The following is a 13,802-nucleotide window of genomic DNA, read 5'->3' on the forward strand; positions in this document are numbered from 1 at the left end:
AAATGTTTTCATCTTTGTCACCATGGATAATGTTTAGCTTTAAGCTCAGGCCAGTTTGTTCATAATTGCTAGCAGTTAATGTTATTCTTACTTTCTTGTTCTTGAGTTTTTTTTCCCTTTGTATATTATGAGTCTGATCACTTCAGCCGCTCATCCACAATTTGAAGGGCATGCCATAATTATATGTTGTCACTTCTATGTTGTGATATGCTTTGTTTTAGTGTGTGTGTATTACATTTTTCACATGGGCTTTTACATATACCACACATTCAGTGTTTTATGATGAATTATGACTTCTCATCAGTATAATGAGCTAGAAGAAGTTTTAAATATATATACCACAGAGTTGTGTCTTGCTGATTAGCTCAGTGAGATAGAGCATAGGCTCTTATGCAGAATGCCACCTTTTTTTTATCTTCCTACACTCTGCTTGTTGCTCAGAATTGCCTAATTTTGCCTAAAATTGCCCAGCCTGACCATTGCTGCGCAGCAGCTATAATTTTTCACCTAGTTATCTTGTTAAAAAGTCTCACCCTTTTCTGCACTGGAGCACATCAGGTACTGCTTCTTGGTGATGTCCCCACCACCGCAACATTAGCCCCTACCCCTTCCAGCCTTATGTGACTCATGTGGGTCATTAATTCATTTTTATGTAGCCATTGATGGATGCAGCCTGCAGTGAGAGAGAGGAAGAGAGACGCACAGAGAGGGAGAGTCAGTGTGTGGCACCTCCATGCAGTCAGTCTGGAGTGTGCAGCTCCAGGATCAGACTCTCCTCAGCCGCTGATGCGGAGTTGCAGCGATGGGAGATGCGCAGGATGAGAGCGGGTGTTAATGTGCGCCACACAGCATCCGGCTGTCCATGTGCGGACAGCCTGTATCCGATATGAGCTCGGACTGTGAAAGTTACTACAGCAAAGAAAACGTGTTCGTGGAGGGATTCAGGTGTCCGAAAGCGGACAGTGACACCACGGCACTTTTCTGCTGCGGGTTCAGTGACCTGAAGTACTGCTGTGATGACCCCAACAGCTTTTTCCCATACGAATATGGATACATGTGGTGGTTAAGGTAAGAGGAGAAAAGCGCAGTCAGACTGAGCTGTTGCATTTTTTTTCTGTGTTAGAAGTGTGTAGTGGAGAGTGAATGTAAGCATCATATAATCTGCAGAGCGCACTGAGCATCATTAGACGCGCTTTCTCCTGCAGCAGACTGTAATTCTACACAAAACATACAGCTTTTTTCTGCATTAGAGCTTTTTAGGTGTTAAAACATGCATGTGTGGAGTTGATACTGCAAGCACATAATCTTATTTATGTCAGTGAGTTCACAACCTGTTGAATTTTGCAGTCTGTCACTGTTTGGCTTCAATCAGGCTAATTAGCTGTGATAAGAGAGCAAGCCTAATTAGGAAGACGTTTGATTTATAAAACACGAATGGTCTTCAGAACTATTCTGACTCATTTTGCATCTTAAGGAATTTTAATGTCACCTTGCCTTTAATGTCAAATTTAACAGCTAAACTGTCAGATGTGGTGCAGTGTAAAATGTTCCACAAACACTGTAGAAAATATTGCCTAAGGAAGGATGCACTGATGCAACTTTTTCTTGCACTGTCAACAGTTGTTGTGTGTCTTTCTCTAGTAGCTCCACTTAGAAATGTTCACAGTGAGGTGTGAGTATATCATTGTGAGTGCACAACAAACAGGGCTGCACAATATGCAAAGAAATATTGTGATTATTCTGACTGGTATGGATTGCGATATGAGTCGATACAAGTCTAGACAATTTTTGTGGGAATAGTCATTTTTGCATTTTCACTGGGAAAAAAAGAAATGAAATAACAATGTTGTGTTTTTTGCTGGGTTCTGTCCCAAAAGCATGTTCCCTTACATCTTAAAAAATGATTTGTAGCATCAGTGGCTCATCTAGAAGGATGTGTTGTGACATATTTCACCTTTATGAAAAAATTGCAACTCCTGCTATTCGGTTATTGCATTTGGTCAAATTATGATATCAGTAATATTTCTGATTAATTGTGCAGCCCTTGGTGTGAATATGTGAATGGTTGTCTGTTTGCATGTTCTCTCCGTGTCAGCGTGGGTTTTCTCAGGGTTCTCTGGCTTCCTCCCACAGTCCAAAGGCATGCAGGTTAATTGGTGACTCTAAATTGTCCATAGGTGTGAATGTGAGTGTCAGTGATTGTCTATCTTTATGTGTCAGCCCTGTGCAAGTCTGGTGACCTGTCCAGGGTGTATCCCATCTCTCGCCCAATGTCAGCTGGGATAGGCTCCAGCCCCCCATGACCCTTAACAGGATAAGCACTTACAGAAAATAAATGAATGAATGAATGAATGAATGAATGAATGTGCAGCCCTACAAACAAACAAAATTTCACCTCCACCCATGAGGTGCAGAGATTTCATAGATATCGCAAAACCTGGGTAGATAAAACCAAATCTATCTGCATGGTTACATATCACCACAGGGAAGCAAGTAATAAAATAATGCACATTAATGTTGTGAAAATCAGAGCATTCAATGATACTTGGTTTTACAATTCCATATCACAATAGAATATCAACCACCTCATCTGTGTAGGCATTTTTCATTAGCCGCCACTGAGGCGCACGTCTGGCCATTTTGCATCATTATGTGTCATTATGTGTGAAAAGAATTCCACGTAACACTAGGGTGCTTTTACTGAATGCTTTACTGTGTTGGGGCTCAGAGTAGGCGTTCAAGCGTGAATGCAGAACACTGAAGTACTCGGCTGCTCAGAGCTGAAGCACATCAGCCATAAGACAATTAATATATTGTATACATCTTGTAGACATCTTGCATATTTCCATACAGCTTGATTTTTGTTTTTGTTACAGTAACTAAATTACATTCACTGCATGTGAAAATAGGCATGTAAAGGTTGAAGTCAGCAGCATTTGGATTTTCCAACCCAAACAGCAGAATAAATGTTGGCATTGTGCATTTCTGCAAAACACAGATATGTAACATTTGTACATTACGACAAAAATCTACCATATTTCTTGAAAATTTTTTAGTTTAAACAAAGTTGGTTAATGTGTGGTTATGTCTGGGCACAAACAACTTGGTTAGGAGAAGAACATGTGTTGGCTTAAAATGCCTGGTTTTGTTGGAACAATCATGGCTGAAAATGCTGCCAATGTCTCGCTAAAAACACTGGGTTTTGGTGGCACTGTGATAGCTGGAAATGCTGCCATTGTCTTGCCAAAAACACCCAGTTTTGGTGGAACAATCAGGGCTGGAAATGCTGCTGATGTCTCACTAAAAACACCTGGTTTGGTGGCACAATTACTACTGGAAATGCCACTAATGTCTCACTAAAACACACTTTTTTGGTGGCACAATCATAGCTGGAAATGCCACTGATGTTTCCCTTAAAGAAAACCTGGTTTCAGTGGCAAAATAACCACTGGAAATGCACCCACTGTCTTGCTAAAAACACCCAGTTTTGGTGGAACAATTACGTCTGGAAATGCCACCGTTGCCTCGCTACAAACACCTGGTTTTGGTAAAAACAATCACAGCTGGAAATGCTGCATATGTCTTGCTAAAAAACTTAGTTTTGGTGGCAATGTCATAGCTGGAAATGCTGCCAATGTCTTGCCAAAGACACCCAGTTTTGGTGGAACAATCACGGTTAGAAATGCTGCTGATGTCTCACTAAAAACATTTGGTTTGGTGGCACAATTACTGCTGGAAATACCACCAATGTCTCACTAAAAACACACTTTTTTGGTGGCACAATCATAGTTGGAAATGCTGCCAATCTCTTGCCAAAGACACCCAGTTTTGGTGGAACAATCACGGCTAGAAACTCTTGGTTTGGTGGCGCAATTACTGCTGAAAATACCACCAAAGTCTCACTAAAAACACCTTTTTCCCTGGTTTCAGTGGCACAAAAACCACTGGAAATGCACCCACTGTCTTGCTAAAAACACTGGGTTTTGGTGGAAGAATTGCAGCTGGAAATGCCACCATTGCCTTGCTACAATACATCTGGTTTTGGTGAAACAATCACTGTAGGAAATGCGGCCTGTGTCTTGCTAAAACACTTGGTTTTGGTGGCAATATCATAGCTGGAAATGCTGCCAATGTCTTGCCAAAAACATCCAGTTTTGGTGGCACAATTACTGCTGGAAATACCACCAATGTCTCACTAAAAACACACTTTTTGGTGGCACAATCATAGCTGGAAATGCTGCCACTCTCTTGCCAGAGACACCCAGTTTTGGTGGAACAATCATGGCTAGAAACTCTTGGTTTGGTGGCGCAATTACTGCTGAAAATACCACCAAAGTCTCACTAAAAACACCCAGTTTTGGTGGAACAATTATGGCTGGAAATGCCACCGTTGCCTTGCTAAATACATCTGGTTTTGGTGAAACAGTCACTGTAGGATATGCTGCCTGTGTCTTGCTAAAAAACTTGGTTTTGGTGGCACTATCATAGCTGGAAATGCTGCCAATGTCTTGCCAAAAACACCCAGTTTTTGTGGTATAATTGCGGCTGGAAATGCCACTGATGTTTCCCTTAAAAAGCCTGGTTTCAGCGGCACAGTAACCGCTGGAAATGCATTCACCGTCTTGCTAAAAACACTGGGTTTTGGTGGAACAGTCACTGTAGAAAATGTCACAGATGTCTTGCCAAAAACATCCACTTTTGATGGAACAATCACAGCTGGAAATGCCACCAATGCCGGTGCTGATATCTCACGATAAATACATCTGGTTTTTGTTGCACAACAACCGCTGGAAATGCAGCCACTGTCTTGCTAAAAACACTCAGTTTCAGTGGAACAAACACTGGAACTGGAGCTGCTACTGATGTTCACTAGAAAAACAGTATTGTTGTGTGTTGGTCTTGAACAGTGGTTTGCATCTTGGCAGCTGTCTCGCCTAGGTGTCGCACCATCCACCATCCCCTCCACTCCAGCTGACAAAATCAGCTCATATACATGTATTCAGAAAAACATTGCGTCTGAAAGGCTGAGGTGATGTGTGTTTGCAGAAAGGTACAATACCAACATTTTCTTTTGGCAGCTGGGCTGTGATTTTCATAAAGTCTCACATTGCACCACGATTTGTTTGGATCCATTATGGTTTGACGAATGTCACTTGAACAAATGTACATAAACTGGGACCATGCAGAAGAGAAAATGTTTGTTAGGAAGAAAAGGACAACCTTATCTCTGTCATTCAGAGTCTTTTCCCAGTCCATTGTCTTGTGCAGTCAATCACTGTGCAATTATTCATAACATGGATTTTTATAGTTTATAGTGTGTACCACTTTTATAGAGTGTGTATCTTTTGTGTTTATGCTGCTCTTTGTGTGTGTGTGTGTGTGTGTGTGTGTGTGTGTGTGTGAGTGAGAGATGTACATAAACACTTCAGTGTACCTGTGCAAATGACAATAAATGAATCTAATCTAATCAAGTGGACCCAAATGCAGAGCACTAACCAGGGGGCAGATAAAGTTTAACAGGTTTATTGTTGGAGCTACTGTAGCAGGAGATGACCAAGGTGAAAGAATGGCAGGAATGAGTTGGCAGGCGAGCGAACAGGATTCCTGAAGCACAGGAAAACAAACAAGCGTAAACACTGAACACAAATCCACGCGGAAAACCATTCAGTGAGATGCTGCGCTTTGCCTGAGCGCAGCTGCCGCAGTATTTGAGTGGGAGAAGAGCCGGTGTTGATATGCAAGAGAGATGATGAGCAGACTGATGGCAGGCGTGTAGGTTGAGACGAGAACCAGCAGAGAGAAAGAGAGTGCAGAGAGAAGACAGGAGAGAAGGGAAGACAGGAACATGGGAAACAGATGGGGAAAATACTGGAGCATGCCTATGGCTGTGACAATTTTCTGTGATTGTGCAGATGATTCAGAGCCACTGGAATTACATGACATGTACTGTATAAATGTTCTTTACTTAGAATAAATGTACCTTCATATACATTACACCACGGTGAGTCACAAGCTACCTGTGACAGTCTCATAAGATATGGAAATAAATATTCAGTTTCTCGCATGCAAAGGAGGGAAGACAAGCAGATGTTGCCTGTTCAAGACATTAACTAACTTCACTGAAAAATGTATCAACTGTGTAAAACCTCCTTGTTATTTTATTATTTTTTTTTACCAGTAGATTATCATACAGTACATTTAAAGAAAACAATAACAATAAGGGTGCTTTCACATCTAACCTGTTTGGTTTGGTTAAATCAAACTCAGTTCCATTTGCATGGTTAGTATGGTTCTTTGGGCCGACTGAACCAAACCAAGACAGCTCAAAAAGGTGGGTCTCAGTCCACTTCCAAACGGACTCTGGTGTGGTTCATTTGTGGTGTGAAAGAAAACAAACCATCCATCCATCCATTTTCAACCGCCTATTCAAAGCCAGGTTGCAGGGGCAGTAGGCAGGGCAAAGTATTCCAGATGTCCCTCTCCCTAGCAACGCTTTCCAGCTCCTCCTGGGGGACCCCGAGGCGTTCCCAGGCCAGACAAGATATGTAATCCCTCCAGTGTGTCCTGGGTCTGCCCCGGGGCCTCCTACCAGTAGGACGTGCCTGGAACACCTCTAAGGGGAGGTGCCTAGGAGTATCTTGATCAGATTCCCAAATCACCTCAACTGACCCCTTTTGATGCAAAGGGGCAGCAGCTCTACTCCGAGCTTCCTCCGGATGTCCAAGCTCCTTGCCTTCTCTTTAAGGCTGCGCCCAGCGCCCCCATGGAGGAAACTCATTTCAGCTGCTTGTATCCCTGATCTCATCCTTTCGGTCTCTACACAGAGCTCATGACCACAGGTGAGGGTTGGGACGTAGATGGACCCATAAATCGAAAGCTTTACCTTCTGGCTCAGCTCCCTCTTCACCACAACAGTCTGGCACAGCGCCCGCGTCACTGCAGATGCCGAGCCAAATCATCCATCTCACTCTCTATTTTACCCTCACATGTGAACAAGACTGCGAGATACTTGAACTCCTTCGCTTGGGGCAGTAACTCTCTCCCAACCCAGAGAGGGCAATCCACCATTTTCAGAGAGATCCATGGCCTCAGATTTGGAGGTGCTGACTCTCATTCCGTCCGCTTCACACTCGGCTACAAATCCCCCCAGTGAATCAGAATTTTCCTTTCACAGAAAGAAAAGAAATATTTAAAAAATTGTAATCAATCTCCACATTTTTAAGCACTGAGTGTATCATTTATTCTGTTGTACAGCAAAGTGAGAGCATGCTGATAGTCCTTCTGTGTCTCCTCTCTCTGTCTTTTAGTCTCGGAGCTCTCGTGGGTCTCTCCGTAGCAGCCGTGGTTCTTCTTGCCTTCATCGTCACACTCTGTGTCCTCTGCTATCTGTTCATCACCACCAAACCCAGAGGTCTGGACAATGGGCTGCCGCTCCGAGCACCAGGTACTGATTTCAATCTCCTAACACGTCGATAAAACACAGTGAATTATGTAGCAGCAGGCAACATCCTGACATTTATTAATGGGTGACCCAAAGGTTTTAGAAGAAAGAAGCCACCGGACTCCTGCAAGCTTGTTATTTTCCTAACTGACGGCTCAAATATCCAATGATCTTCACATGAGTTATGATTCATCTTTTTTTGTGCCTGTTTGTCAATAATAACAATGGGGCTGGGTAATATATCAGTATTATATCAATACTGTGAAAACACCAATAGCAATGTCAATATTGAGATATTGAGATGTTTGGTTGAAAATATTGTGTTATTTTATTTTCTCACTCAACTCGATCTCCTGACTGGCCACGTGACGGAGGGGTGTCATGTCAGGATCTACTGTCCTTAACTTTTGCCCCAGCTGTTCAAACTCAAACTTTCCCGTTGTACGCTGTTTGTAGTCCGCGTGATATTGACCAACCATGTTTGAGCCGGCTGCAGTTGTTGCCAGGTTAAACGGCCCGTGCGGTGAACTAACGAAGCGGAACATGATTGGCGTCACTGCAAACTCTGAATCCATCGCAATGGTTCAGCATATTTACTTATATATAAACTGAAGTCGGAAACGGAAATTCGCCTCCTCCGCCCAAATCAAACCGGAATGCCAAAAAATCGGGGGTCTGCCCCCAGAGGCTGTATCGCCGTCTGCCAGAAGTCAGACGCCGAATACAGCCGATGGGTTCCGAGAATGCTAACACGCTGACATGAAAGACGCCAACAGTGGAAACAGCTGATCAGTCATGTGATGTCAGATTTGTTTTCAGCAAAGGCGTCGCCAAATTCCATTTATCATATCAACTCTTATGCACAAAAAGGCCAAAACCACCTAAAGTGAGCGAAAAAACTGAGGAAGTTTTAATAAATTTTGCCATTTTCATAAATCTTTTCAAATGCTTATGGAAACACGGTTAATGTCATCTAAAAAGGTTGGAAATATAATGCGGAGTAAATGTATCTGGAGTATTTGGCCTATAAATCATCACGTTTAAAGGTCAAGTGTGTAAGATTTAGGGAAATTTAATGGCATCTAGCCCTGAGGATTGCAGAGTGCAACCACTTGAAACTTCTCCTGGTTTGAATTCCTTTACTGTTTGTTGTTTAGGAGGTTTTTACCGGGAGCCGAATTAACCGCAGTCTCCAAAACAAACGGGCCAGGTGATTAAAACTGGTTAAAAAAAAAAAGAAAATCTGTGTTTTTCTGAGACTAATAATTGTGGAGAGGCTGCTTACTGTGGTGGCCGATGCAAAAACACGAGTGGTCCTATCTAAAGCCAGTGTTCAGTTTGTCCGTTCCAGGCTACTGTAGAAACATGGCAATGCAATATGGCAATCTCCTTGGACGAGGACCCGCTCCTTATGTAGATATAAACAGCTCGTTATAAGGTAACGAAGATACAATGATTTGTATTTTCTGCCAAAATAACTCCCTAAATCCTACACACTGACCTTTTAAAAGCTTTGCAGACCCATGAGACACCGACAGATGTATTGTCACTCAAGCTGTCAGATTAGACGTCTCCTCAGGACTGTGTAAACATTTAAAGCTTGCGTGACATCTCTGTCAATCTCCTGCTTCAGCTGTTAAGGCTGGACAACTTAAATCTTTATCAGTGTTATTGGTCTGTTAAGTTGAGGTGGTAACAACTAATAGAGCCAAATGCCTTGAATTATTAAAATAAAACATGTCAAGCTCTTGATATGCAAGTGTCTAAGTGACTGTTGTGTCTTCCAGGTTCTGCATCAAGTCCACAGGGAGCAGAACCGAGTCACAGCAGCGCGCCCGCTGGTCCTCAAGGCCTCAGGAAGCACTTCCTGAGGGGCAAGCTGGACTGTGACAACCAGCCCCCAGATCCTGACCGCCTTTTCCAGCGTTGTTTCATGGCTACTGTGACATCTATCAACGTCGAGGGTCCTTCATAGACTGGTGGACAAAAACAAATATTTTTATGGTGATGAATCATAAGTCCTTAAAGAAGGACGTTTACTGACTATTTGCAAACAGATCATTTCATGGTTTTAATTGGCTTTGGATGGATGAGACCTGACCTGAGTTGTGATACATTTATTAGAGCTCATTTCCTTTGAAATGTCCCTCAAGTCCAGAGGTTGTTAAGACTTGCTGGTCATGCATTTTATGTGTCTGAAGGACTGAAAACAACATGCAGAATTCATCACTTGTTTTCAAAAGTAGATCCTTTGGGAAATGAACTCAAAGCACTCTCTGAATGATGATTAACTGTTTGACATTATGGACTCAAGACATGTTTCTGTTAAACCTGAGAGACAACAACTTTGTGGAGAGTCTGTGCCTAAACTGTGCTGTGTTCTCCATTTATCTGTGCCTGTTCTGGTCTCTTCTTGTTTAATGTCCTGGCTCTGAACTTTTACAGTGTGTCTCCTTCAACAAGGTCAGAATGCAGCAGCTATTGTAGGCTTCTTACTGTTTTTAAAAGACAACATCACATCACACCAATCCTGGCTTCTCTCCATTGATCACTTTGAAAGCTTTATAGCAGAATTGTTTTAAATGTAATTTTACAATGTCAGATGTTCTTGTTAAACATAGCCAAAGTTTCAAATTGTAAACGTATGTAAAAGAAACCCCTGTGAGCAAAAACCTCAGGATTTAAACCATTCTGAATATTCCTGTTTCCAACATTGGTCCACGTGGTTTCTTTCAGGTCCATGTCATTGGTCCGACATCCCATTAGTCCGACGGTCCGCAGTGCTGAACGGCTCCCGGCGGGCGTATTTCTGCCTTGATGGTGTGCCGTGACTGGCTCTGGGTCAGCTGGGAAAGGCTTGAGGCGAAGCAGGCTCACAGCTTATGTGTTTGTCACTTTCTTTTTCATTTTAACCCACACCATGATCTTTTCCTGACCCTAACCAAGTGGTTTTTGTGCCTAAACCTAACCAGACCTTAACCACAGGGCATCATGATGATTTCGGAACAACGGGTTTAATATGGTCAGAACAATGGGATGTCGGACCAATGGGATGTCGGACCAATGGGATGTCGGACCAATGGGCAGTTCCCGCTTCTTTCTATGGTCATCTGCTCCAGGCACACCACTGCAAGTGTTTACATAACATACACTGCTACACGTAGCTACATACTAACATCAGGGAAACTTGGTTGCTCATGTTGTTAATTTCTCCGTGATTTCAGATCATATTCCTGCCAGAACATGTCCGGTTGTCACGGGTATGATAAGAACCCAATTGCAGCACTGTAAACAGAAGGAGAGTTTGTAATAGGCTTTGATGAAACCACTTGTCAAACACAGAGTGAGCAGAGTGAGCAGGTGAAACAACAGTTTGTGTCGTGTTGAGCCTTCCAAGACATGGGTGCACCTGGTGTGACACGCTGAAGCTGAGAGCAGGTGAGTCAGTGGGGTCTGCTGAAAGCACGCTAACAGCAAACAGTTCCAACGTGTGCAGTGGGACTGTGAGGGAGCAGACGGGAGACGGTGTTGGATGAGAAGGAAATCCAAAACCAGGGGTACTCACAGGAGAAGCTGCCACACCAGTGTGAAGCCGCTCATCAGCAGGGAGAGACCTGTCAGTGGCAATGAGTGGAATCTACAACGCACACGCAAAGGTGGTCCACAACACAAAAGTCCACAGGTGGATGAACAGGTAAACTCACTATGGAGAGCTGGGTGACAATCGGGGAACAGGCCAGTAAGGCAAAAGCAGAGCTCTTGATCTGGGACAGAGGGCTGAGTGTTTTACCAGGGAGTAGATGAAGCAGGAGAGTCAGACAGGCGAGGTCGATAACAAGGAAGCAGTCTGGGAAGAAACTCTGGAAAGTCTTGATATGAATGACAAAGAACAAGGAGAGTCTGTGAAGCGGGAGTCTTTGTACTGGCAGGAGGTAATGATCCACAGGTCAGGGGCATTAGCTTGATGAGACGGTTGTGGTGCAGCAGCAGGAGTGGGAGATCTGTGGACAGGTGAAGAGGTGGGGTCAGTGAAAAACTACTGAGTGAGCTGAGAAGATGGCGTTTATGGCAGGTGCAAAGTGCCCACAGTTTCAAAGCTTTTATTGGTGATATTTCACAGCACAAAGTGGCTATTCTCTGTTACAGTCATTCCCCGGTTGCAGAGTGGAAGACCTGGAGACACTGGCCAATCAGAGCAGACTGGGCTTTTTGTGAGGGGAACTTAAACAGACAGGTGCTAAAATGGGGCGTTTCAGACAGAGGGTGAATACAGGTGTTCCAGCACAGACTGTATGAGGAAAATAAAATGTTTTTTGACCCTTAAAGCATGTAAATGTGTATTCTGGATTTCTACTAAAATAACTATGAACCTGAGAATGAGAATAGCTCCTCTTTAAATCTAAAGGTGACTGTACTTTTGAGGAGATAAGGTTTGCAGAATTAGAGACTTCTTTTCAATCAGTTCTTGAAACCTATTTTTTTATACTTGCTTTTATGTGATGTCGTCTTTTTATTGTCAGTGTCTTATTGCTTTTATTGTGATGCCTCCTTGCCAGCAATTGCTGCAGCCAGAAGCATTATGTTCTGGGTTGTCTGTCCATCTGTATGCACATCCCATTCTTGTGAACGCAATATCTCAAGAACGCCACAAGGGAATGTCTTCAATTTGGGCACAAATGTTCACTTGGACTCAAGAATGATCTGATTATGTTTTGGTGGTTATATGTTAAAGGTCAAGGTCACTGTGATCTTGTCTGTCTCGTTCTTGTGATCCTGATATCTCAAGAACATCTCGAGCGATTTTTTTCAAATTTGGCACAAACATTTACTTAAACTCATTGATGAACTGATTCGATTTTGGGGGTCAAAGGTTAAGGTCACTGTGACCTTGCATCTGTCTCATTCTCAAGAACACCTTAAGAAAATTTCCTCAAATTTGGCACAAACGTTTACTTAAACTCATTGATGAACTGATTCGATTTTTGGGGTCAAAGGTTAAGGTCACTGTGACCTTGCGTCTGTCTCATTCTCAAGAACACCTCGAGGGAATTTTTTCAAATTTGGCACAAACGTTTACTTAAACTCATTGATGAACTGATTCGATTTTGGGGGTCAAAGGTTAAGGTCACTGTGACCTTGCGTCTGTCTCATTCTCAAGAACACCTTGAGAAAATTCCCTCAAATTTGGCACAAACGGCCACTTGGACTCCAAAATAAACTGATTAGAATTTTGTGGTCAAAGGTCAAGGTCACTGGGACCTCACAAAACATGTTTTTGGCCATAACTCAATAATTCATATATTAATTATGATGCAGTTTTAAACAAATGTCTAATCGCTTCACTGTGACATCATACTGTTCTGCAAAAACATTTCTGGCCATTACTCAGCATCATATCTCAGGAACAGAAGGGGAGACATTTGGTCAGATATTGAATTGGTGACACTAATCCTCAAATTGTGCTGACAGTGAAGATCTGCTGCTGGGGGGCAGATTAGTGTGAAGCATCCATGTTTTCACAGACATGGATGTAAACTGTAACTGAAATCTAACTGGTTCACAGAAGCTTACAGCAGCAAAGTGGTAACTGTAGTTATTTTTATTTATTTGTAAATAATTTTGTCTTTTGTTTGGCCCTATTGTTTGGCTTTCTGTTGTTTTATTGTCTTCGGGTTATCCTGCTTTTGGTTTGTCCATAGCCCAGTCGCCAAAGGGAAATGGCGTTGGCATTGTATGTCTCTGCAAACCACGGGTATGTACGATTTGTATATTTCATACATATATCAAATCTTTTCAAAACCATAACCAACTGTTTTTGTGCCTAAACCTAACTACTCCTGAACCACAGTGTTGTTGAAGCAAAGTGTCAACATATCTGCTACATATTAAAGCAAATTCAACGTATCCGTGGTTTAAAGAAATGAACAATGGCAACACTGGCAATTGGGTTGTTTTCTTTTAAAGTGTGTTGTAAACTTTGTTTTTAAGGGTGCTATATTAAAAAAAGGGTTATTATTATTAGTATTATTATTGATGTTTTGTAATAAAAAATGTTTCATTGAAGTGTTAATTGAGAAACAAAAACCATTATGAGAGATGAAAAGAAAACTATTCAACTACCCCCACATTGCACACATTTCTCTGACAGAGCCACTACACACAGAGGTCAGTTTACTCATCATGACTCTGAGATCACCTCGATGGTCACACGCTAGAACAGTTTGTGTTTTGCTTTGATGGGGCTGAAGGAGAAACCAGAGCTTCATGTTGTAGCTGCAGATTCTCATATTGTGCAATGACTGCTCACTTCATTTTAAGAACAAAGACGTAATGTCAGTCAGATGACTTCATCAGCACATTA

At 42.5% G+C, this 13,802-nt stretch overlaps 1 protein-coding gene across 1 annotated transcript; it reads left to right on the plus strand.

Moving 5' to 3' along the window:
* The first annotated feature begins 859 nt into the window (after positions 1-859).
* LOC125895313 (protein shisa-like-2B) lies at positions 860-9,416 on the plus strand. The gene is made up of 3 exons (XM_049587052.1): positions 860-1,068; positions 7,308-7,444; positions 9,229-9,416. Exons 1-3 carry the CDS (start codon positions 863-865, stop codon positions 9,414-9,416), a joined length of 531 nt encoding a protein of 176 aa, XP_049443009.1. The 5' UTR covers positions 860-862.
* Positions 9,417-13,802: the final 4,386 nt, after the last annotated feature.

The sequence above is a fragment of the Epinephelus fuscoguttatus genome, linkage group LG10, assembly GCF_011397635.1.
Source record: "Epinephelus fuscoguttatus linkage group LG10, E.fuscoguttatus.final_Chr_v1".
In the NCBI taxonomy this organism is placed as follows: Eukaryota; Metazoa; Chordata; class Actinopteri; order Perciformes; family Serranidae; genus Epinephelus; species Epinephelus fuscoguttatus.

Excerpts from the sequence above, each read along its gene's own strand:
- LOC125895313 (XM_049587052.1), top strand. The coding sequence starts at position 863 with ATGTGCGGACAGCCTGTATCCGATATGAGCTCGGACTGTGAAAGTTAC. Across the intron at positions 1,069-7,307 it reads GGATACATGTGGTGGTTAAG|TCTCGGAGCTCTCGTGGGTC; the intron begins GTAAGAGGAGAA and ends TCTGTCTTTTAG. Across the intron at positions 7,445-9,228 it reads GCTGCCGCTCCGAGCACCAG|GTTCTGCATCAAGTCCACAG; the intron begins GTACTGATTTCA and ends TGTGTCTTCCAG.